This window comes from Homalodisca vitripennis, chromosome 6 (genome assembly GCF_021130785.1).
Source record: "Homalodisca vitripennis isolate AUS2020 chromosome 6, UT_GWSS_2.1, whole genome shotgun sequence".
Taxonomy (NCBI): domain Eukaryota; kingdom Metazoa; phylum Arthropoda; class Insecta; order Hemiptera; family Cicadellidae; genus Homalodisca; species Homalodisca vitripennis.
The window spans coordinates 35713558-35740516 of record NC_060212.1 but is presented as its reverse complement, the minus strand read 5'-3'; the positions used below and the strand labels follow the sequence as shown (position 1 = coordinate 35740516).

The 26959-nt window shown below is 32.6% G+C and overlaps 1 protein-coding gene across 1 annotated transcript; it reads right to left on the bottom strand.

The window, feature by feature from the left end:
* Nucleotides 1-294: 294 nt before the first annotated feature.
* LOC124364279 (carboxypeptidase Q-like) lies at nucleotides 295-26125 on the bottom strand. Its single transcript, XM_046819625.1, is given in 8 exon segments — nucleotides 295-676; nucleotides 4449-4631; nucleotides 7419-7555; nucleotides 8333-8436; nucleotides 17221-17370; nucleotides 17373-17472; nucleotides 25319-25469; nucleotides 25647-26125. Coding segments are annotated over 8 exon segments (1488 nt in total). The 5' UTR covers nucleotides 26045-26125; the 3' UTR covers nucleotides 295-411.
* Between the last annotated feature and the right edge of the window lie 834 nt (nucleotides 26126-26959).

Here is a 26959-nt window from a genome sequence, read left to right as displayed (position 1 = left end):
GTTCTTGTTACAGTGTGATGAAGATTGAATAATACAATGTTATAGTTGTTTAAGATTGGTTGTGACATCTGTTGTATATTGCATACAACAAAAGAAAATTAATTTTTATAACAAATGTTATTCTAGAATACATATTAGACGTTTTTGTTTGATTTAGATAATCCCGTATAAAATAACATATTTTATTGTACGTAAATGAGTGTTTACAAAAATATCCTGATTTCTATTGTTTTTTAATCACCAATCACACATATACAGACAACCCTGGACAAAAGGTATTAATCAACAAATTTGTAGTAAGATAAAACACTTTAATTAAATATTTCAAAATCTCTATGTACAAAAATAGATTCATAACAAAGAATACTATCAACACGGACTAATACAGGTATATAGATCTTCTTTGGCATGTCATGTCTTGGTTCCTGCAGGTTTGGGCAAGTCAACGCTGATATCTGCCAGAATGTAGGCAGTGGCTGCCCACAATGCTGTATTCTTGTCAAGATCGTCAGGACTCAACACAGTCATCGTGTCGCCATTGGAGTGGTGGAACCAGAAGTACCGGCCGTTGTCGTTCAGGTTGCTCAGTAGAGGAACCTCATTCGCCCACACTGTTATGTCTGAGCCCACATCAGAACTGTTCTTGAACTGTGTGGCATTTATCGGCTCCATAAGCCTGAAAATGGTCAACAAAGATATTTAATCTGCACAATATTATACAGTCAGTTTCTCAGTTGTTGTTCAGGTTGCTCAGTAGAGGAACCTCATTCGTCCACACTGTTATGTCTGAGCCCACATCAGAACTGTTCTTGAACTGTGTGGCATTTATCGGCTCCATAAGCCTGAAAATGGTCAACAAAGATGTTTAATCTGCACAATATTATACAGTCAGTTTCTCAGTTGTCGTTCTGGTTGCTCAGTAGAGGAACCTCATTCACCCACACGGTTATGTCTGAGCCCACATCAGAACTGTTCTTGAACTGTGTGGCATTTATCGGCTCCATAAGCCTGAAAATGGTCAACAAAGATGTTTAATCTGCACAATATTATACAGTCAGTTTCTCAGTTGTCGTTCTGGTTGCTCAGTAGAGGAACCTCATTCGCCCACACTGTTATGTCTGAGCCCACATCAGAACTGTTCTTGAACTGTGTGGCATTTATCGGCTCCATAAGCCTGAAAATGGTCAACAAAGATATTTAATCTGCACAATATTATACAGTCCAGTTTCTCAGTTGTTGTTCAGGTTGCTCAGTAGAGGAACCTCATTCGTCCACACTGTTATGTCTGAGCCCACATCAGAACTGTTCTTGAACTGTGTGGCATTTATCGGCTCCATAAGCCTGAAAATGGTCAACAAAGATGTTTAATCTGCACAATATTATACAGTCAGTTTCTCAGTTGTCGTTCTGGTTGCTCAGTAGAGGAACCTCATTCACCCACACGGTTATGTCTGAGCCCACATCAGAACTGTTCTTGAACTGTGTGGCATTTATCGGCTCCATAAGCCTGAAAATGGTCAACAAAGATGTTTAATCTGCACAATATTATACAGTCAGTTTCTCAGTTGTCGTTCTGGTTGCTCAGTAGAGGAACCTCATTCGCCCACACTGTTATGTCTGAGCCCACATCAGAACTGTTCTTGAACTGTGTGGCATTTATCGGCTCCATAAGCCTGAAAATGGTCAACAAAGATGTTTAATCTGCACAATATTATACAGTCAGTTTCTCAGTTGTCGTTCTGGTTGCTCAGTAGAGGAACCTCATTCACCCACACGGTTATGTCTGAGCCCACATCAGAACTGTTCTTGAACTGTGTGGCATTTATCGGCTCCATAAGCCTGAAAATGGTCAACAAAGATGTTTAATCTGCACAATATTATACAGTCAGTTTCTCAGTTGTCGTTCTGGTTGCTCAGTAGAGGAACCTCATTCGCCCACACTGTTATGTCTGAGCCCACATCAGAACTGTTCTTGAACTGTGTGGCATTTATCGGCTCCATAAGCCTGAAAATGGTCAACAAAGATGTTTAATCTGCACAATATTATACAGTCAGTTTCTCAGTTGTCGTTCTGGTTGCTCAGTAGAGGAACCTCATTCACCCACACTGTTATGTCTGAGCCCACATCAGAACTGTTCTTGAACTGTGTGGCATTTATCGGCTCCATAAGCCTGAAAATGGTCAACAAAGATGTTTAATCTGCACAACATTATACAGTCAGTTTCTCAGTTGTTGTTCAGGTTGCTCAGTAGAGGAACCTCATTCGCCCACACTGTTATGTCTGAGCCCACATCAGAACTGTTCTTGAACTGTGTGGCATTTATCGGCTCCATCTGCCTGAAAATGGTTAACAAAGATGTTTAATCTGCACAATATTATACAGTCAGTTTCTCAGTTGTTGTTCAGGTTGCTCAGTAGAGGAACCTCATTCACCCACACGGTTATGTCTGAGCCCACATCAGAAATGTTCTTGAACTGTGTGGCATTTATCAGCTCCATCTGCCTGAAAATGGTTTAGAAAAATGTTTCATCTGCACAACATTAAACAGCTGAAATCAGGTTATCTAGTAAAGTAGCTTGAAGAAATTCCCTTACCATCCCATGCAAAAAATATTTACCATATCCTAATACCAATAAAATTGATGGTTTTAAAAAGTTAGTTTTATTTATAAATAAAGTAAGTGCCAAAATATGGTCACAAATACAGATCAAAATCCAATAGTAAGTTTCAAAAGCTGATATTTACTTGGACTAAGTTACAAGTATATCAGTCAAAGTTAATATAATGATAGACCTGTATGTGCAGTATATTGGAGTTTTTTTATTTAAAGACATGGCTCCAGATAGTTCCAGAAGGTGTACAAAACTTGTCTTGCATTTTCTGAATACTCAAAGTATTATCAAAATTTGACTATTACAAGAGTGTCTAGTATTGAGTGACCTTTAAATAAAAAAATCTGTGACTTTTTTGACAACCATTACAAAAGTAATGTATAAAAAGCAACATCTTTATAAAATAATATTTTGAGGCATATTTTGTTAGTTAAACTAGGAAATATATGCATAGATTGAAGAAACCTTTTTTACAACAATAATCTTAACCTACTGTGTTTATAATGTTCAGTAGCCCAAGCAATTTTAATACATAGCATTTTAATACTAGTAAAAAATCAATACAATTTTGATTGGCAAAATCAAGAGAAATTAAAACCAAAAGAAAAATATTATTGACAAAGAATTACAATTAGTTAATTTGGTAATCTATCTACGCTTTTTTATACACAAAGTACATGTTTTAGCGATCGGTATACTGCTGATCAGCTGCAGCCTGCAAGTATATGAAGAAGACCTGGGGGCGATGCGTGTCATATATACAGAACTGCAAGAAAAATATTAACAAAACTAGAATTATTTCTTAATTAGGATATTTACAGATTATCATACAAAAGTACCTACAACAATAAACATGTTTTAGCGATTGGTAACTCGCGTGTAAATACACATGTGGCGATCCACGAACGTAAATCTAAGAAATACTAACTACTAGCAAAATATTATTTCAAAACTCAGACAATTTATTAAAAAGATTACTATTTACGAACTTTTAAACAACATACAACAACATTAATGTTTTTTCCCAGGAAATGAGGAGTACTCTCTATCAATATTTACTTCAAGAGAGTTTATTTATAGTCAAAAATTCTGAAGATGATATCCACGCCCACAAGCAGGAGACCTAAAGCACCACCTGCCTCTATTATGATTTCTACACAACAATAACTTTTATAAATTTCATTACTAACCACAAATAATCCAAAAGGATCAAATGATTTTGGACATTACACATCGTTGTTTATTACAAAAATAGAAAACATTTTCAAGAATTTGAATCAATCCTCTTCTTCAGGTTTCAAAAACTTGAGACAAAAGGTTAAGGAATCGTAAAAATTATAAATCTTATTTTCAATATTTTCCACACTGACAAAATGTTACAAGTTTCACCAGCTAAACAATGGTAAAACAGTGCAAATTGTTTACTTAAATAATTTTATAAAACATTGTCGTAAACCCATTTTTATCATACGGTTTTAAAATGTTGTAATAACGTTAACAAATTTCTTTAATTTAAAAAATAAAATAAAATTTGTGTATGATAAATTGTTTAAAGCTTTAAATAGAACAAAAATTAAACATATTTTTATTATTAGACTTATTTTTAAATGTTTTTTTTTATCAGTCAATTTTACAATAGCTGTATTGAATACAGTACTAAAAAAAATAATATTCTATTAGAATATTAACTTAGTTACGACATTATCCACAAAATATTGGAAACGACCGTGGTGTTTCGACCCTGGTTCTTTCTCCAAAGTAACACTACAAGGTACTTGCCTTTCCCTAATGATCAATTGACAGATGACTCTGATTGCTTCCGATGTTCTACTTACTTGAGTATCTCTTTGATGATACATCCTCCCTCGTCAGAGCCCATGTACTCCAGGCCGAAAGGCGTGAATGTTCCCTCATCTGACTCCATCATCGCTATAAAGTTGTCGGTCTCATTGGCGTGCGCAATCTTGTACGCTTCAGCTCCAATGAGTCCGACTTCTTCTGCCGTCCACAGCACCGCCCTAAACAACATGTCTAGGGGTAATATTACTTTTTTGGGGTAATAAGTTTTGTTTACAGTGGCAATTTTGAAAATTTTAAGACTTTTCTAAGTTATGAATTTTTAAGTAGATTTTATATAGATATAAACAAACCACTTAAGAATAAATACTTTAACTTAGTTCTTTGGCCAGCTCGTTATGCATTTCTTACAAATATGGTGGTCATTTAAATTATTTTTAAATTCACAACTTTATTATTTATTAACCTATAGAAAAAATAGAGTTCTGGAATGCTTATAACATTTCCTAAACCTTTTTGCAGTAAACAACTTTTTGTATCTCAAAACAGTTTTTATAGAGTACATATAACCTCATGAAAATTTTTCAATCACCAAGAACTGGTGAAAAGATGCTGAAACAAGTTCAAACTTGGTAAAAAATTGATCTTGATAAATATCTTGCTGCCATTCATTTGGGAGCTTGGTACGCCATTTCATTCAAGAACAACAGCCATTAAAAATTTTTCGAATTCACATTTCTGTTATTTAGGGACTTCAGAAAAATAAAAAAGAGTTTTTGAATGCATATAACTTAGGTATGTTTACACTTTTTGTAATCAACAATTTTGTTTTACAAGGGCATCCAGAAAGTAGATTACGTTTTGATATAAGCAAAAAACAAAGCACAAGAAAAAATTTTATAAGGAAATTTCAGCATTATAAAATTCTGCTGCCTGACACTTCAACCAGGTAGTTGCACCCTCCCGCAGTTCACGTTGACATCAAATCGCTGCACCTCGCAAGCCAGGTCTTCATTGCTGGAAACAGGTAGTAGTTGCTGGGTGCAAGGTTCGGACTGTAAGGCAGATGTGGAATACCTCCCACTTTTAGGACTTCTCGAGTCTGATTTGACGTGTGGTTGGGTGTTGTCATGAAAAAAATACATTTTCGAACTTAACTTTCCTCTGCGCTTGTATTGCTCTTCTTAACTTTTGTAAGTTTTCACAATACATCACAGAATTTATGGATATGTCATGTTCTATCAACGGTCTTCTTTAATATTCTCATCGACTTTAGAGACGATTTCATTGGTCACAATGCTTGGCCGCTCACTTCGTTCGTCGTCATGCATATTAGTTCATCTATTTAAAAATCTAATGCACCACTGACGCACTCCACTTTCAGTAATTACATAGTTCCCATAAACTTCACAGAGTTGGCGATAAATCTCAATTTGTTTATCGTGCTTAGCCAACAAAAACCATAATCCCAACCTCACTTCAGAACTCACGGGATTTTCAATTACGTCACACATTTTAAACTGCTATTGTAAAAGAAAAGGAGTGACAGTAGTATCTCACAAGCAGAGCTGGATAACCAATGAAGGGAAAACGTCCTGACATCAAAATGGCCATGATAGTTCTACCCATAGCGGCTACAGAGCAAAAAACATTTTATTTATTATAGCTTAAACAACTATACTAGCAATTATGGTTGGCTCTACACACTTTGCTGTTTTAAATAGACAAGTTGAATACAAAGATTCGCTTGCAGCATATTATGGATTTCCCCATATGTCTTATGCTATGGGGATCCAGTAATTCTTGATTTGAGAAATATGCACATTTTTAAACTGCAGAAGAAGGCAATAAGAATAATCTGAGATCTTTTGCCCAGCGCCTCCTGCAGAAACTTCTTCCAGCTCAATAACTTGCTGACTTTTCCTTTAATATATATTTAAGAAAATAAATTCTCATATTTTCCAAAATCTTAACATTATTTCCTATCTTTGACGAAACACTGAAAATTGACTATTCCATGTTAGCAACCTTTCTTTTTACAGAAACACATAACTTACAACAATATCAAGCTTTAAAATGCCCTGATGCCAATTTTGAGTTAAAGATTGACATGGCTGGTGTTGAGACAGTAATTGAAATCCTCTCTGCTGTATTGGGAATACATTGGCAACCTCTTTATACAGATATCATTTATTCTGTAGAAAACAGTTGACAATATTTAATTTGATTTGTTTAATCTATTGTTAATCCGTATAGAATTAAATAATAAGTTAGCTCTCTTTACTGTTGTATTTGTAACAAATAAATTCCTTTATGTTTAATTTATTGTGTTTTCCTTGTATTTCTGGTTTATTCAGATAAATGAGGTCATACTGTACTAATGTATTATGGACTTTTTAAATAATCAGAGATTAGATAATAATTCAATGTTCACTATTTTAGTTTATTTTAACATTATTAATGAATGCTGTATTAATATAATTTGTGAATAATTAATATAATCCTGTGAACAATTTTTTTGCCAAATAACACATTTGAATCTAAATGTGTCTTTCAGGAACTGACTGAACACAATGTACCTGATTTCAAACTAATTCAAATCCTCAAAACTAAACCAACAAACTTTCCTTTAAACCATACAAATTTACAAGGAACTGTTTCATTCTTCAACAAAACTGAACTCTCCCAAATTACTGAAAAAATAATATGAACTTTAGAAAAGGCATTACTGTTACATCATAGTGTTGATTACTAAGCTTTCTGACTTAAGGTCTTCACACCAATGATCGTAAAGTGTCCAATGACTATTACTTAAGTCTTAAAAAGTATTCAACCAATTGTCATGTAATTCCATAAAAATTTCTCTAACAGTAGCGAGTTACATTTAAATACATTTTTATTCGTGGAATTAACCAATTAAAAAAATTGATGACAAAATGTAACTATAAAATTACATAACGTTTTAGCATGATACATTTAATGAAACAGTCACTATTCACAACACAGACCTGATGGTGCGACGAGGTTTCAATCCCAAACTCTTTAGCAGTGCCAGAGCGCCCCAGGATATAAAAGCACCACCTCCGTCATCCATAGCTCCCTGGCCCACATCCCAACTGTCCAGGTGGCCTGATACCACCACCACCTTGTCAACAAAGATTCTTTATTAGTCCCAAACTCTTGAGCAGTGCCAGAGCGCCCCAGGATATGAAAGCTCCACCTCCGTCATCCATAGCTCCCTGGCCCACATCCCAACTGTCCAGATGGCCGGATACACCACCACCTTGTCAACATAGATTCTTTATTAATCCCGAACTCTTGAGAAGTGCCAGAGCGCCCCAGGATATGAAAGCTCCACCTCCGTCATCCATAGCTGCCTTGCCCACATCCCAACTGTCCAGATGGCTGGATACCACCACCACCTTGTAACAACATAGATTCTTTATTAATCCCAAACTCTTCAGAAGTGCCAGAGTGCCCCAAGATATAAAAGCTCCAACTTTGTCATCCATAGCTCCCTGACCCACATCGCAACTGTCCAGAAGGCAGATACTACCACCACCTTATCAACACAGATTTTATTAGTCAGAAACTCAAAATTATTCTCAATTATAATCAAATAATGAATCACATCCACATGGTATTCGAGTATGTCTTGAAAAATTCTCACAAAAGGAGAGACAACAACACTTGTCTGTTGACCACAAATATATAGAACTCAACATATACTAAAATAGAGATTTAGTATAACCACACGTTTTTAGCAATAGCCTCTTAGACCAGAATGTGGGGTTAGGTGTCACCAGACACCAGTGTGCAGGTCAAAGAGATAAATGTATTTTTATCTTTAAACACTCATAAGTTTAATTTTTCATTATTCTAGTGTTATTCTAGTTTTACTTCTACACAATCATAGAGATACCTTCTCTGGGTGGGTTGTGCCTTGCAGTTCGGCCACTGTGTTACGAGAGGTTGTGTTGGCTAATGTCTGAGCCTCCATGTAAAGAGAGATTCTCAGTGGATCACCTGTAAGCAACACACCAACAGATGAATTAAACTAGTAAACTTATTTATTTCAATAACACTTTTTTTATTTTCTCCTCAATACATAGTATCTGAGACAGAGCATTTGATGATCCAAAATATTATATTTGGCTTATAGTGAGAGTATAATTTGGAACTCACTCCTCACCCATCCCAAGTAAAAAATAGTAGTTCTTACAATATTTTCATCAATATGACTGTGTAAACCATGTGAGCTGTTATTAATGAAATGTAGGAATAGAAGGAATACGTTACGATTAATTCAATCATATTTCATCAACAGATATCATAGAACATTTATTAGTTTAAAATGGTGTAAAATACTTTTCTTGCTGGAAGAAAGTAAAATATGGTGTTCCACAGAGTTCCATTTTGGGTCCTATTCTTTTTATTATATATATAGCAAACCATCACTATTCAAAATTAACTCTTTTTGTGTGTTTAATATCACTTAGGTGATATTTTAATTATTACTTATTAATTAGGATTTAAATAATACGGCACATGTTCACAACACAATGTATTCTTCCAACCATCTTCTTAAATCTATCTTACGTGGAGCTGTGTGCCATTACAATACTGGTACACTGCCACATTCATATCAATATAGATATGTACTATATAAAATATACAACATATTACCAATATGTAACATCCTCCTTTTTTTTCTTTTTTTTTAATGATAAAACAACACAAACAGATTAAAGTTAATATAATTATGAAAATGGATGTTACCAAAAACTTTCAAACAAAAGTTATCTCTAAACAAAGTCATTCAAATGAGCAGGCTTTCTGATAGCCCGACCACATCTAGTTGTTTGGTTTTGCACTGGCCTATCAGGAACAACATTAGGTCTTTCAACAACATTTTCTATATTGTTATCATTTGGCCTACCCACATCATTTTCTACAATTAAATCATAATAATTATTTTTACCAACTTCATAATAACATTTTCTCAACATTATTCTATTTCTACGATACACTTGCCCATATTTATCTTCAACTACATAGCTTCGTGAGGGAAAGCTTAACTTTTCAATTACTTTACCACCTATCCACTCTTTACCTTTTTGAATCAAAACATTATCACCTTTCTCAAAACTACCAAGTGACTTTGATGTTCTGTCATAATATTTTTTCGATTTTTCATTTAGGCTACTTCTGTTGACATTAACTATTTTAGGCTTGAGGTCATTAGTATTTACAGGCAATTTTGACTTTAACACTCTATTCAAAAACAATTGTGCAGGACTGACATTCACATTATTAAGAGCAGTATTTCTGTAATCTAAAAGTAACAACTCAATATCCTTACCACTATCCTTGGCCCGTCTCAAAAGATTTTTGCATATTGCAACAGCTTTTTCTGATCTACCGTTACTTCTAGGATAAAATGGACTACTTGTCACAGTCATGAAATTGTACTCATTGGCAAAAGATTTGAACACTTGAGAATATAGGGAACATTGTCTGAAACAAAGCGTTCTGGCACACCAAACTGAGAAAAAATATTTTTCAAAACTCTAATAACACTTTTGGCTGACTTATCATACAATTTTCTCAATTCTACCCAGTTAGAATAAGCATCAGTAACTACCAAATAATTTTGACCACCATACTCTAGTATGTCACTATATACAAATTGCCACGGCCTACTAGCCGTTTCGTGAGACATTAATGGTTCTTTTACGTTTGCAAACCTATATTTTTCACATATCTGACAGCTCAAAACTAGGTTTTCAATGTCTCCATTTATGTTAGGCCAATACAGAATTTGCCTTGCTCTGGCTTTACATTTAACTACACCAAGGTGAGATTCATGTACTAAATTTAGCATACTTTGTCGCAAAACAGAAGGAACGATGATTTTGTTGCGAAAAAATAACAAACCATCTTCATATGATATTTCATCTTTAACTTTATGATAAGTTTTCATTTCATTACTCAAACTTTTATATGAAGGCCATCCTTCATGTATGTATTTAACAATACCTTTCAAAACACTATCATTCTCAGTAGCACTTTTAAATTCTAGTTTTTTACTTTCAGACATACTTAACTGATTTTTTAGGCTATGAACCATAACAGATTTTTCAAGTTCACTATTCAAATAACTTTCATTATTTTCATTCATTTTACATGAAACTTTTCTAGACAATAAATCTGCTAAAATATTAGATTTTCCAGGTAAGTATTTAACTTCAATATTATACTTAAGTAGATTAAGTTTAAACTTTTGTAACCTATTAGAAACCTTATGCATGTTTTTTGAAACAATTGAAACCAAAGGCTTATGATCAGTATATACAGTAACCTTTTGACCATAAATAAATTTATAATACTTTGACAGGGCAAAACACATAGCTGCCATCTCCTTATCTATTATGGGATACCTTATTTCTATATCGGTTAACGCTTTAGAAGCAAATGCTATCGGATACCCTTGTTGAAGGAGACATGCTCCAAACCCAAAATTAGATGAATCAACAAAAATTTCACACTCTTTCTTAGGATCAAAGATTTTAAGCGATGTTGCCTCAGCAATCTTAGACTTAAGTTTTTTGAACGCTTCTGAATGATCTTTAGTCCACAAAAAATCAACATCTTTTTTTAGCAATTGCCTTAAGGGCTCAGTTAACTGACTCATGTTATGTACAAACTTAGATAAGTAGTTAGTTACACCTAACACACTTTGCAATTCTTTTTTACTTTCCGGCTCTTCTAACGCAACAATACTTTAGACACGTTCAGGCTCTGGAGTTACGCCTTCTTTAGAAAATATCATACCAAGATATTTGACACTGCTTACTTTATACTGTAATTTTTTAGCATTGAACTTAACATTATTTTTTAACGCTCTTTCCATTACATGTTTTAAAACTTCATTATGTTCTTTTTCTGATTCAGTTGCAATTATGAAGTCATCAAAATAAATTCCTACATTAGGAATATCACCAAACATTTGTACATTATATTTTTGAAAGATTTCCGGACTTACTCTTAACCCAAAAGGTAGTTTGTTGTACTTATATTTACCAAAAGGAGTTATGAAAGTTGTTAACAAGCTACTTTCATGATCTAATTCAATTTGATGAAACCCATCTTTCATATCAAGTACAGTAAAACAAGACTTTCCTCTCAACAATAGTTCTAACTCATCTGCAGAGGGAATTGGATAAGGATCCAATTTTACACAATCATTAAGCTGAGCAGGATCCAAACATATACGTAAGGATTTATCTGGTTTCTCTACTATTACAATGTTATTAACCCAATCAGTCGGATAGTCTACAGGTTCAATTATTTTCTTTTCTTTTAGCCTATCAAGGACCTCTTTTAGTTTAGGTTTGACTGATTCAGGAATTCTTCTAACAGAATTTATTACAGATTTAGAATTTTCTTTTAACTCTAGAGTCAATTTTTTAGGGAACTTTCCTACTCCAGTAAAGACATTTTTATGTTTATTTACAAAACTTTCTTTAGTATCTGAAGCTAGACCTACTTGCAAATTATTAACTCTTTTAATCAAAATTCAACTTTACGCAAGCAATTAAACCAAGTATTGGGACACTTTCGGTTTTTACTACTACATATTTTATCCTGTATTTTTTACCATCAATCTCCGAGTCAAGAACAATATTTCCTAAACAACTTAACTCTTGATTGTCATAGCTTAGAATTCTACTATTATTAGGCTCAAGTCTTACCTTAGGTAACTTCAACTGATTCAACACATGTAATGGTAACACATTGCACTGCGCACCACTATCAAGCTTAAAACTCACATTTTGATCATTTATTTTCACATTTTGCATCCACGACAACACTTCCACTTTCTTCTCAAGACTGTTTACCTCTCTGGACACATCTGCTTTGGACTGGACCTCCCTGGACACCTCAGCTTTGGACTGGACCTCCCTGGACACCTCTTCTTTGAACTGGACCTCCCTGGATACATCTTCTTGGAATAAGGCGCCTATGAAAATATCTTCCATGTCTTCTCGCTCCATCGTAGCTTCATGAACGGTTTTCTTAAGTTTTGGTTTATTTTTATTTGCTCCATAACAACCAATGGCATAATGGTTCTTAAGTCCACATTTCCTACAAGTTTTTCCATACGCAGGACAATTAGCCCTAGTATGCTCAGTTCCACATTTTAGACACTTATACGTTTGTCCTTTATTAAAATCTTGACGAGCTCCTTGACCTCTTGATTGGTCGCTTAGTTTTTGGTTTGGACTAAAATTATTGTTTTTAGGCCTATCATTAGTGAAATACTTAGGTCTTATATAACCTTTCTTCTTGATTGCATGCAAGCCTACGCTATCTGCAGTACCTAGGCCTACCTTGCCTTGAATCACCTGTGCTTGCTGCCTACTCAGTTCAGCAGCTCGACACTGATTCAACGCCAAAGTTTCTCGCTCCAAACAAAGTTAAATCGCTTTCTCTAAGTAGAGCTTCCTGTAACTGTTTGTCGCTAATACCAACCACTACCCTATCTCTTATTAGACTGTCTTCGTCTTCTTTAAAATCGCAAGGTTTGGCTAGAGCTTTCAATGACGTAACGTAATGATCTATAAGTTCATTTTCTTGTTGTATTCTACTAAAAAATTTATACCTACAGTACACAACATTCTTCTTAGGATTGAAGTATGCATCATAGAGTTTGATCACTTTTTTGAAAGTATCTGCTTCGTCTTGTTTAAATGTATTATAAATTTCCATACCTTCATCCCCTATGCAATGTAAAAGCATTGCTACTTTAACCTTGTCTTCTTTTCCATCATTGCCTGATGCAAGGAGGAAATTTACAAACTTTTGTTTAAACAGAGCCCAATTGTTTGCTACGTTTTCATCAATCACTAACCCTCGAGGTTGTTTAAAATCCATTTTTAGGTTATAATTTCAATCTATTAACATTACTTAAAAACAAGGTTATCGCGATTATTACTTCACGACACTACTTTTACAGTATTCACACCTGACACCATGTTTAATATCACTTAGGTGATATTTTAATTATTACTTATTAATTAGGATTTAAAAAATATGGCACATGTTCACAACACAATGTATTCTTCCAACCATCTTCTTCTATCTATCTTACGTGGAGCTGTGTGCCATTACAATACTGGTACACTGCCACATTCATATCAATATAGATATGTACTATATAAAATATACAACATATTACCAATATGTAACATTGTGGATGATACTACTGCTTTAGTTATAACAAATAAAATCTGTGTTACACACTTTGACTGACATAAAATTTATTTGTGCAAAAAACAAAAGAACCAGAAAGAATAGATGTATTCCATCTAAGACAAGCTTGAACAGTTTCAAAAGTCTTCTACAGCATTTAACAGACAAATAAAATAGTGTCAACATAGTAAATCAATGGTTCATCACTATAATTGGTCTGTCACGAGTACATAACTGTCAATTGCAACTACTGGAGTTAAAAAGAATTTAGCGAGTTTTATTAAGCTGACAGATAATGTAGTCCATTAAATGATTACAAGTGTCATAATCTTTATCCATATAAAAATGAACTTTTAAGAAAGATAATACAGTAAATTTGTTTGGAAATGTATTTTAAAATTCATGGGAATCCAAACAATGTCTTAACCCTCTTTTCAGAACTATTTGTTGGTGTACAAATAGCAAACTGTAATTAATGTCTGGTAAGTAAAGGGAATTTTGTGGCGAGTTCACTTCCGGTAGATTTATACCTTTCAGTTGAACGCACACTAGGTATAACAAAAATCGATGTGCTATTTAAATCTGGGCAATCTTATGGATGTCCAGGAGTGGCACATCACTGATCACAAATGTCAAGACATTGGGGTGCAAGGGTAGATCTATATAGGTCTAGTCTACAGCAAGAGATGACTGCTGGTGTCGGTGGGGCTCCCTAGGTGTTAAATGCTGTTACTAGTCTAGGCATAAGGGTGTGCCACCTCCCGCCTGCTTTCACTGGAGAGGCTGGTACAGAGCTGGCCTCCCCTTCTTCCAAGGAGACATGACAGATTAATGGCCAAAGTCCTTCATCATGGATCTTGATAGGGGGCGACCCCTACCCTCAACCTTACCCAACCACAATATCCTGTCACTCTGGGAAACAGTGCAAAGGTCTTTTTAGAACTTGGTGCAATTTCTTAGCTTCTTGCCCTGAGAGAACAAAGTAAAGGGACAAAGTTTTTACTACATTATGAACTGTGATCATTTTGTGGTTGTATTCCTTTCACCAATGCAGTATACTAAACCCAACAACTGTTGACCACCACATTTGCAACGTGTATCTCCTTGATAACTAACATTGTTATTTAAAACCTACTTTTCATACAAACAAACAATTAAAATTGTCTTATGGTAAGGTAGGGAGAGGAAACATGACATGGTATATTTTGTTTTGTTTCGTTATTGTGTCTGTAGTCTGTTCTCATCCTTGTTGAAAATTTGGTTTAATTTGAAAATTAAAAGTTCTAAATAAGTTTTTAAACAGTGAAGGATACATATTACTTAAACAGAATGTTTTTTTGTTAAGGATTGTAGTTTTATTTGTACAAAATTGAAACAAAAATGAACATTTCTTTCTAGCTCTGTGATAGTAAAGTTTATCACTTTTTGGATCAAAACATAATGGCGAATTTTACTGCATAATAGATTTGATATTTGTACTGTCATTGCTAATTTATGATGTGTTCATGTAAAGTAATATCGTTATAGACATGAAGAAAAAATTATAATTCATTGCCAGAGGAAAGAAATGTTTCATAATTATGCTCCATTTTGTTTTATTGTCTGAGCGTTAGCAAAGCCTATCTATCACCCAGGTGGGCTGGCAAAAATTCTCTGTCTGTCCGCACATTCTTACGACACAAACTGACCTATAAACTGGAAATTTTGCATTAAGTTTAATTTCTGTATATGCAACATCGAGCTCGATGATGGTACATGTCCTTCCATGGAATTCGGTTGAGCGTTTGTGAACATTATCTTACATTGGTTTCACGGTTAATCATGATAATAACAAGAAAATCGAAAACAAACAGATTTGTCAACAAACAGAACAATCGTATGACATTCAGTGAAACAGAATCAGAATCAGAAATTTATTGTCACATAACGTTACATAATTGTAGTAGATAAGATCTACAATGAACAGGTAACTCGTCAATATAGTTTAAAATATACTAATCCTAATTTAAAAAAGTTATAAACATAATTAACAATTCATTGATAAATAATCAATATCAATCGCACAAACAGTGATCCAGTAAGTATATAAAACATTAAATTCTAACGGTACAGGTACAGGTTATAATTCATATTAAAATTAAATAAAGATAGATGTAGCTATTATTACACTAAAATAAAATAATTTACAAAACATAAAACACATTTAAAAATAATTAGTGATAAAATAAATACAGTGGAATTAATATATATATATATATATATATATATATATATATATATATACATCGAAATGTTTTCATATGTTTGGGGGTAATTTAATTAATGAAGGTTGCATCATTTAGAAAATCAGTTTCTGAATAATGTTCTTTCTCTATTAAAATATGTTTTAATTTTATAGAGAATTTTTCTGGAGGCAAAGAGGATAAAGATATTGGAATTTTATTGTAAAATTTGAGTCCTTTGTAATAAGGGGACATTTCAAATAATTTAGTTCTGTGGATTGGGCATGTAAGTCTGTCTCTCTGTCTTGTATTATAATCATGATCTTTTGTGGTGATATTATTAAGTAAGTTTTTATGGGTATACATTAAGACCTCATATATATAAAGTGACGGAATGGTCAATAAATTAAGCTGTTTAAATATAGACCTACAGGATGATCTAAAATTCAATTTTGTTATGATTCTCAAAGCTCTTTTTTGTAATTTAAAAATATAAATTGCTTTGAAGGAAGAACCCCATGCCAATATACTGTATTTCATGTGAGGAAAAAAATAACCATAATACACTGTCATCGTCACTTGAAAACTCACAATATTTTGTAAAACTTTTAAGGCAAAACACGCAGAGTTCAGCTTATTTTCTAATTTTTCAATATGATGTTTCCAATTAATATTTTCGTCAATGTATTATCCTAAAAACTTTACTGTATTAGAAACACCAACCGATTCATCATTGAAATTCACGGTCAGTGAATTGGTTGGTAGGACTTTTGATACATTCTATCGGGTCCTTCAATACTCAGTTGTTTTGGTTTTTTTCTATGTATACAAGATAGAGTTCAATGATGGTGCATGTCTCTCCATGTGATTTGGCTGAGCATTTCCAAAGAATCATCACCCAGAATATCATAAGAACTAATTGAGCTATAAACTTGAAATTTGCATGTAACTTCAGCAAAGCTTGTTACACGAAATGTAGTCTAGCGTACTCCTACCTTGTAGATAAAAATATAATAATATGCATAATAAAAAGCAACAAGCTATAAATTATCTGAAATTAAATAAAATTTGTGTATTTTGGAATTTTTTGTGCTGAATTTTATTGGAATAGTCCCCACCCAAAAAAGAAAACTGTTTTTACAAATTAAAAATAATATTTATTTGAATAAAAAACATAGACTTTCATCAAAATAATACTATACAAAAATGTATAACTAAATCCTAGAATATTTTATTATTTTTATAAAATGCCCTTGTAGTAAAATCAAGAAACATGGACTTTTACTACAAGCATCTGATCTGGTTGAACTATGCCAATAACCAACAAACTGACCTCTTTTACTCATGCGGAGAAGCATCTGAGCATCCTCCACAGTCAGTGCAGCCGCCGGTATCTTGGTGACATTGTCACTGTAGCTCATCATGCCCGTGTGAGGGGAGTAGATTGAGAATGGTGTCACCGAGCGGATCAGGGCTGCCAACCCCCCACTCGTGCAACCTCTACTGCCGCTCGACTACGATACACCACTGTCTTCCCATAGCTGCCCAACCAGTCTTCAGCGATCACCACGATCTTACCTTTAGCCTGCAAATTAATAGTTTTATTAAATGGAAAATATTTTCAAAATGAGAAAGTTTCTTTTAATGTTAAAGTACTCGACATCCAGTATTGAAAATTTCATGGGGATTATAAGTTTTAAATTAGAGAGGTCCTGGGCAGTGAACTTGAATATACATACATACATATATATATATATATATATATATATATATATATATATATATATATATATATATATGTATATATATATATATAGGTTTCTAATAAAATACTTCAAGAACCATGGTGAATAGAATATGCTAAATATTCCTACATTAATAATAATATTAAATATACATGTTTTTCACACTGAAGATAAGACCTGATGGACAGGTAAGTTATGTCTAGTTTCATACCAATTCGTGTACTGTATTATTTATTTCCATTACAGTCAGTGTCCTTTGCTTAAAATTTGTTTTTGACAATGAAAGGATTGTAAAGGAAACAGGATTTTGATTTTGTGAAGGAAACACTATGTTGTTACAAATTTTTTTGTAGCATTGAACAATGGCAAATGTCCGGAAAAATCCAGTTTCCTTCACAATCAGTGTAACTGTAAAAGTGCATGTAAAATATCATAGAGATAACCTTGGAACTGAGCAAAAATAATTCTTTAGTCTATTACAGCAGTTTATGAAGCAACAGACATATCTTTTTCATGTTTTTTTAGCATTGTATAAAAGTAGTTATTATAAACTAAAACATAAACTATACAAGAATTTAGAACTTTGAAAATTTGTATAAGTTGAGAGATCAATCATGGACAGGTTTAAGATCTAATATCGCACTAATGTACCACCAAGAACTTGCACCTTGGACTGCAATTTGTCATCTTCCTTATAATTCTATACTAAGAACTGTTTATAAATTAATAAAGTCATAATAACAAGTTTTGGACCACTATAAAATAATAACTAACTAAATATAGATAATTTGAATTAATAAAATGTTTTAAAGTACATTAATAATTAGATCAAAATCAAAATATTTTGGAAAATATTATCCACCACATAATTTTACAATATGCAACACTGCAGGGTTTGATGTTGATGCTGGAGTGAAAAACAACTCCATAAAAGGTAATATCGACTCAGATTAAAATCCGATGTAGGGGAAGTAGATGCAAGTGAAAGACAAAAGTAGTGGAAGTAAGGGAGAGGGATGAAATGAAATGAAAAATGTCTTTATTGAATACAACGAAAAAGCATACTCAATTGGCAAGGTTAGGACTATTAAGTTGCTTTAAAGTTACTTAGGACTATAAAGTTGCTTAGGACTATGGCTCGTTGCTTTAAAATCACCTCTCTTACACCTAACCATAAATAAATAAACTGTACTATTAGTGTAAAACAAGAGCCACAATATAGTCTACATTACCATTTTACATTCAAAAATGATAATCTATATTTATATAAAATAATAAAATTAAAAGAAGGTTCTTTATGAAAATAAAAATAAATAAATAAAATAGAACTTACAAAGAAATTAACAGACATTCACCCATCACCATTCATACAAAAGCCATCGTCCCATACCCTATGCCACGATATCGTCAACCCGACGAGGCCCGAAACAGATAGTCCTTAAGCACCCACCGAAACCGCTCTCAACTACGAATACCTCTGATATGATCCGGGAGATTATTCCTGAGTCGACAAGCGGAGACTGTGAATGATTTACTGTAAATAGAAGATCTATGAACAGGAATAGACAACAAAGAGGCTCCATGTCGAGTATTCCAATTGCTTGTTTCAGAAATGAAAGAAAAACGTTCAGACAAATAAGAAGGGGAATAATCATTATATAAAATAGAATGTAACATGCTAAGAATGTGGAACTGACACAGTAAATTCAACTTTAACAGATGTAACTGATTGATGAAGGGTGTTATATGGTTATATCGTCTAAGGTTGAAGATAAAACGAGCACGATAATTTTGAGCACGTTGTAATCTGTCCGAAAGCTCATTTAGGGATGAGTTTAGTTGAGAATCTGTTCTGCTGTGGAATGCAAGCAAGGCATTCGGTCAAATTGCACACCGCGTGAACCAAAAAATCTATTTTTTTTTTAAAGAGTACAGTTAATAATAGTGACGAATAACAGGTCTAACTGTACAAAATTACAATTATTTACTTGATGCACTATATGCTGGATCGACACATATTAAATCCACCTGAAAATCATCTGTTTATCAATGACAAAGCATGGGACCTGTTTTGTCCAGTCAGCTTCCCGCTGCTTCCTCAAATGTTAACCTTCTTACCAACATGATATGATAAGCTTATCTGTTTTTATTTTATTTTATTGTTTTGTGTTCATGTGTAATTTTTAACAATGAAGCCCCTAGTATATTGACCTGTTTTGACACAAAGTAATGTTGAAACACATGTAGCCACACTACAAAACTTGCAATGCATGACAGAGGCAACTAGTAAATTACTATTTATATATTTTATTTTGACATTATTTTATTTTTTGTCTTTATTACATAACTTTATCCAAGAAGTATCCCTCATCTTAGTGAGTGCCCCAGCCAAGCTGTAATAATTCATTTAGTATAGATAATTTAATTACACATTACGTCTTATACAATTTAATTTTACTGTCACACAAGTAAAATTAACAATGTCAACCATAGCTAAAACAAAGTTAAATACAATAATCAAGCTATACAAATATAAACAATAAACCTTTCAATTTCAATTCAAATTCAATTATGTTTCTTTAAACCATTTACCATTCATACAACTCATTGTGTTCTATAGAACAATTGTTTGAAAGGAATATTATAATCTTTCAATTCTTTCAATTTGATAAGGTTATACTTTTACATTTTCAAGCACTAGAAACTTTTGTTTAACTTACAAGTTTAGCTTGCATGTTACATTTTGTGTGTGCATATAAAATCATGGTTATGGTTACATGAAATAAATTAAGATAACAAGATCATCATTAACTAACTTATTGTTCCTTTAAGACAAACTTTTCCTTTTTCTGAAATCAGGATTTTTTTGTGGTTAAACCTGATCAGATAATTATTTTTACTGTCTTTCCTTCTGATTAAACACACCCTAATTCAATCATGCACCCGTGCATACACAATTGTAATGGCCTCAAAAATTGAATTCGGATTGTGGCTGATAAAATAATATTCCTAAATAATTAAAGTAAAAAAGTGGGTTTTCAAGGAAATGTCCTTCGATAAACATGTCTATTTTACTTAAACACCAGCTAGCACCAAACGTGACTCAATATTTAAAAACTGGGATTTTGTTAAAGCGTATCTTAAAATAGGTTATTAAAAATAACCATGTGCTACCTTCAAGTATTTGAATTACATTTTCTTTGATGACTTCCAAAACTGCCAAAACTAAATCCCTATAAAAACTTTAGTCCAAAAGTAAATAAAAGATTGAATTCTAATTTTGGGTAAATGCTACAGAAACTCTAAAACAGAGACATACCGGTCTGACTTTTAAGAAAAACCAGATATGATTTTTAAAATATCTCCATTCAACATTTAATTTTTTTACTCCTAATATTCAAGACTGATCATGGTCACTAACCAGTTTCTTGATCAAATCCACATAAAATTTGTTGTTGTCTAAAAACAAATTATTTCTTTGACAATAAAAATTTCCAATAAAAAAGCCAACAATTTCCATCAAATTATCGAAGAGATTTGATAAAATTGCAATAAAAAAACTATATCAAAATGTTTTATAGTACCTCAAAAAAAAAAAAAAAAAGAAAAAAAAAAAAAAAAAAAAAAAAAAAAAAAAAAAAAAAAAAAAAAAAAAACTATCTGGAATAGCCTGCCGCAGGAAATGAGTAAATATTCTGCAGTAAGCAACAATGTAAATTTAACTTATGTGTAATTCATATTGTACAGTTTTATAACAATCCTAATAAACTTAAATATTATCAAACTATTATTTTATTTAACCTTAAACCTATAAAATGTTTATATTATTCCTCATCATAGGGAATTTAATCAGCTTTACAACAATGCACCAAAAGTTAAATGTAAACACCATTGTTTTGTTAATTGTAAACATTTTATAAAAGTGTGAAAGTGTTATCCCGCTGTACAATGGTTGCATTAGTTAATCTGGGAGAGGGCTAAAAATGGCACAAACCACATCTATACATAAACTTTATGTAAAAAAAAACGTTAATTTTTGTTGTACATAAAAATACAATAAAAACCATGAGGAGTCGAACGAAATCTCAACCTTCTTTAACGCTGTTACAATGTAGATACAGTGAAATACAATATACAGTGTTTGCGTTATATTATTGCACTATTTATTTGTTAACGAGATACTGCAATACATATATCACTACTGTAGTGATAAGTGAAATGTTTGTTTTTGATCAAACAGCTGGCATTGAATGAAGAAACAGGAAACAGCTGTGATAAAGCAGGAAACCGATTACTCCACTCATCCACCCATTAAATGTAGCTTTATAATGCTGATGTTTTATGTAAACTTAAATTTTAAAATTAATGAACAATCTTTAATCATAACTTTTAGTGCTATTTTGACAATTATTTTGTAACATAAAAACGCTTAGATGCAATATTGTTTTTGTTTTTTTACTTCTGACTTCAGTTATATACAAACCTATTTAGATAGTACTCAGAATTAATAAATTTATTGTCGATAAAAATGTTTACAATAGAAATTAAATACAGCAAAACTAACCTAGTACAATTTGGTTTACACGTGAATGTGCACCTCAAAAGTCTAGACAGGGATACAAAAGCGAATACCAACAAAAGCAAGGTCTTTGAATGCAGAAAATTTACGCATACTAAATTATTTTCTTCAAAAAGAAAACTGGGATATAGTGACATCAAGTTGTGATGTCAATAAGCAATATTCTAGTTTTGTTGAAATATTAAATTATGACCTTGATATTTGTTGCCCAATAAACAAAATAAAAAAAATAAGAAACAGATTAAAGACAAAACTCCTTGGATAACTAAAGAAATTACTAAGACAAAAAATATTTTAATTTTCCTCGAATCGCTTTGGGTTTGAAATCATAATAATTTTGCAATTAAAAATCTTTTGAAAATGCAAAAGCAAAAATATTAAAGTCTGCTAAGAAAAACAAAACAAGAATATATGACAAATAAAAATTTTGAATTAAAAAAACTTAAATACTGCTACATGGAAAATCATAAACAGAGATTTAGGAAGAAATACAAAAAAATAGAGCTAACATTTCACCAAGAAATAATGTTAATTTGACAACTGATCCCAATGTTATTGTCAGTCAGTTTAATGAATATTTTAAAGGCATCCCTGACCAATAAAATTGGCTATTACTTTTAATAACCTGAATTACTCGTTCAAGGTTCAAAGAATTGAAAGCAGCATGTTTCTTTACCCAACCTTTGAAAAAGAGATTCTTAAAATAATAAAGAACTTGAGGAATAGTTTTGCAGTTGGTTGGGACTGCATAAGTATTAATTTATTAAAGAATATTTCAAATACTATAGCAGGACCTCTGTCATCTATAATTAATACAAGTTTTGAATCAGGAATCTTCACAGATAGTCTTAAAATTTCTAAAATTCTGCATATTTTTAAAAACAAGGGAAACTGCTCAGAAATTATTAAATATAGACCAGTTGCATTCTTACTGTTATTTCTAATGTTTTTGAGAAAACCATTTGTAATAGGTTAATTGATTTTTTAGAAGCTAAGCGCATACTTTTTGTAAATCAACATGGATTCACAAGGGGAAAATCCACTTTTTCAACCATAATCAAATTTCTTAATGAAATAATGAAAGGAATAATAAATGGTGATTATATTTGTGGTGTGTTTCTGGATTTATAAAAAGCTTTTGACTTGTAAATATAAATATTTTGCTTGATAGATTAGAAAACTATGGAATAAGAGGGAAACCTCATGATTCACTGAAATCGTACTTAGTCTGTCAGAAATAATTTGTTAGTATAAAAAATGATCAAAAATGAAGTCACATCTAAAGAGCAGACATTAAGTGGGGTGTGCCCCAGGGTTCCGTTCTTGGTCCATTGCTATTTTTAATATGTATTAATAACATTGGAAATGTAAGTAATCCTAACCAGACAATTGGATATGCAGATGACACATCTATACTATATAAACACAAAACTTTGGAGGATTTAGAAATCATAGCAAATATACAAATTAATAATAGAGTGCAATACTTTAATGAAAACTTTTTAACAGTAAATGAAAATAAATCAACATCTGTAAATTTTACTTCAAATAAAAAATCTTCCTTTGAAATTCAAATAGCAGTTGACAATTAAGTAATACCAATGATTCTAAAAAATTTCTCGGGATTGATTATCGACAAAAATTTAAATTGGAATGACCATATAACTACTCTTTGATTAAAGTTATCTAAAGCAATATTTATGATTAGAAAACTGTCTGAATTCTGCAATGTAAAAGCTCTTAAAATGGTATAGTATACATTTTTTTACTCTCAATTGGTTTATGGTATTGAAATATGAGGAAATACATTTAAAAAGAACATCAATAAAATGTTATTAATGCAAAAAGAAAGGAGTTTGTTATATTTCTGGTATTGGCTATAAGAATTCATGTAAACAAAAATTTCAAGAACTTCATATTATGACAGTCCCTTGTTTAGTTGTGTATAAACTGTTGCTTTATATGGCTACGTCAAACGATTTAACATATCAAAACACCCACCAATATAATACAAGGGGTGCAAACAATGTTTTAACCAAAAAACTGACTTCCAAACAATATTCATTAGCAACATTATCTTTTGGGTCAAAATTATGGAATGCACTACCAAATAGATTAAGATCACTGCCATTTGGTATTTTCAAAAAACAAATAGAATTTTTTCCTTTTGGAACACCCATTTTATGAAGTGGATGAGTTTTTTGGGATTTATCATGAATTAAAAAATTATTGTTGACTTTAGAAAATTCTTTTAGCTGTGTTGTAATTAGTTTCTAGTTAATTAACTGATTTGTTTTAATTGATTGTTTATTTATTTAATGTATTGCTTCTTTTAAAGATCTGGACGAACTAAAGGATTGCATTGCTCTCAACATTGAAGTTTACAATGATGTGTTTTCAATGTGAAAATGTATGACAAATTGCCATGTAATCTTAACCAGTAATAAATGAGTATAATTGAAAAACTACAGTAATTTTACCTTTATTTTATTTTTTTTTAAAAATTTTTATTTCCAACGGATCAACCATTACAAAAGCGAGCACAATAATTTATAATTATAGTAATAAGTTAGCAACAATGACTAACACAAAACTAAAAAACTAAATCCAGGCAATAAGGCACTTATGGGTATGGCCCCTTATTAAACTTATCTTGCTGTTTAAGTACAGTTATGACTTTGATTTTTTATTTAGAAGAACTTTGTCCTGTTCAAAAATTTCACAGCTGGAAACACTCTCACAACATAACTGTCAGCAACAGTTTGGTAACTAACCCCTTACACCCAAACTGGGGCTATTAGCCGTGGAAGATCAGTTGTACAATTAGTTGTAACCTACAACAGTTCCGTCAGGTACTGCTGTATTTGCAGCCTATTAGCCATACACAACTGGTGTTGGCAATGTTGTACAACAATGTTGGTGCCTGCACGTGCCGTGGGCTTGAGCACTGGTTCCGTACTCTCTCTGCTCTCTCCTATTGAATATACAGGGGAAAAGGTAAAAAGGAGAACCTTGAACACTACTGTAGAAATCTGAAGGATAAGGATTTGGAAAATATAACATGAACTCCTTCTTTCTCAGCACAAGTTAGTTGACACTATGTGTACCTCATCAGCACGGTTCTGCAACTCTGTGAAGGACTGGACGACAAGTACGTCAGCCTCCAGATGCGTCCCGTTCGTACCAACACTGTACCCCAGGCCAGTGATGGTGAGGTTCTGCACACGTGGGGAGATGAGGACGCATGACTCGTTGCCTCTGGAACAGTAGTTATTCAAATTTATCATTCTTTTTAAAACTACAAAAGAGAAACAAAATTTTCGTATTTATACAATGAATGTATACAAATAAGCACAAGTTAGAATAAATATATTATTTAAATCGTTATTAAAAAAATTAATTATAAAATAAATGCTAAAAGGTTTCTCAACTAACCTGACCCAATGGGGTACCGAAACGTTTTCTCCATGTACATTATCAAGGCCGTAATTTCTGGCCAATTTTAAAACATAATCAATAGAATTCTCCAGATTTTCTGATCCGGCAGGTCTGTTACCGAATTTGTCAACGAAGGTGGCGAGTTCCCGGTAGGTCGTGTTTTTAAAAGTTCCCGTCAATGTTAACGCAAAAATGTTACTTACAGTCTCTCGATAAGAGGCAATTTCTGCAGATAAATCACTGCTGACGTAACCGATGCATGAGAGATCGACCGTGTATGAGCTCAGCACATCGTCTCTGTGTAGACTGTACATTACTGGGAACCCGACGAGCACTCCGACCCCCGTCAGGATCAACAGTTTCATCAGATAGTCCTTTAAAATCTCGGCTATCATCCTCACAAAGCTGGTTTTGCACTGATGTAAATCTTGGATAAATCACCACAGCACAATCATCACAGCAGGGTCTTGAACATCACAATGTCTCTCAATACATATTCAAACCACTTGATTCTGGGAGTAAGATAAAGTAGATTATTGTATTTAATAAAACACAGTTATCAATTAATTGAATTCTTATCAGTAGTTGAACTAGTATTCATCAATCAATGATTATGGATTAAAATTTAATTATAAACAATCAAGTAGATGTAGTAATTTTTATATGGATCAAGTATTGGGTTGATAGTGAGCTCCATTAATCCAAGTACTTAAAATTAAGATTTTGAGGTTTAAATGTGTTAAAATTACATTTTCTGTAGCAGCTGATGTCTACATATAATCACATTATGTCACGCTCTTTGACGTAATGCGAAGCAATCTTGTAAAAGCATTCAGGTCAAGTTGATTAAGACCTTTGGACTGATAACAAGACATTTTTAAAAACTATTCAAAATTCTTTAGTTTGACATTTGCCTCACTCCTTTGGGTAATAAGAGATGACAATGACTGGCATTAGAACCACAAATATAGAAAAATTTAATACAACCAAGACTGTATTTTTCCAGGACACTCCTCCTAATTTCTAAAAAGTGGGAGTAGTAACAAGTGGATATAACTAAACCGGATATAATTGAACTAAAAATTACCTCCTCGCTGACTGCCAACATGGTTTTCTAACAGGTAAATCTACAGCTGCAGCTCTAACAGACAGGTGGAATTTATTATTGATCACATCAAGTAACGTAAATACACCACTAGTGTTTGCCTTGACTACTCAAAAGCGTTCGATTGCCTTAGCCATTCTTGACAAGTTAGAGGTATTAGAAATCCAGGAAACCGCTAAAACTGGTTTGAAAGCTACCTCAAAGG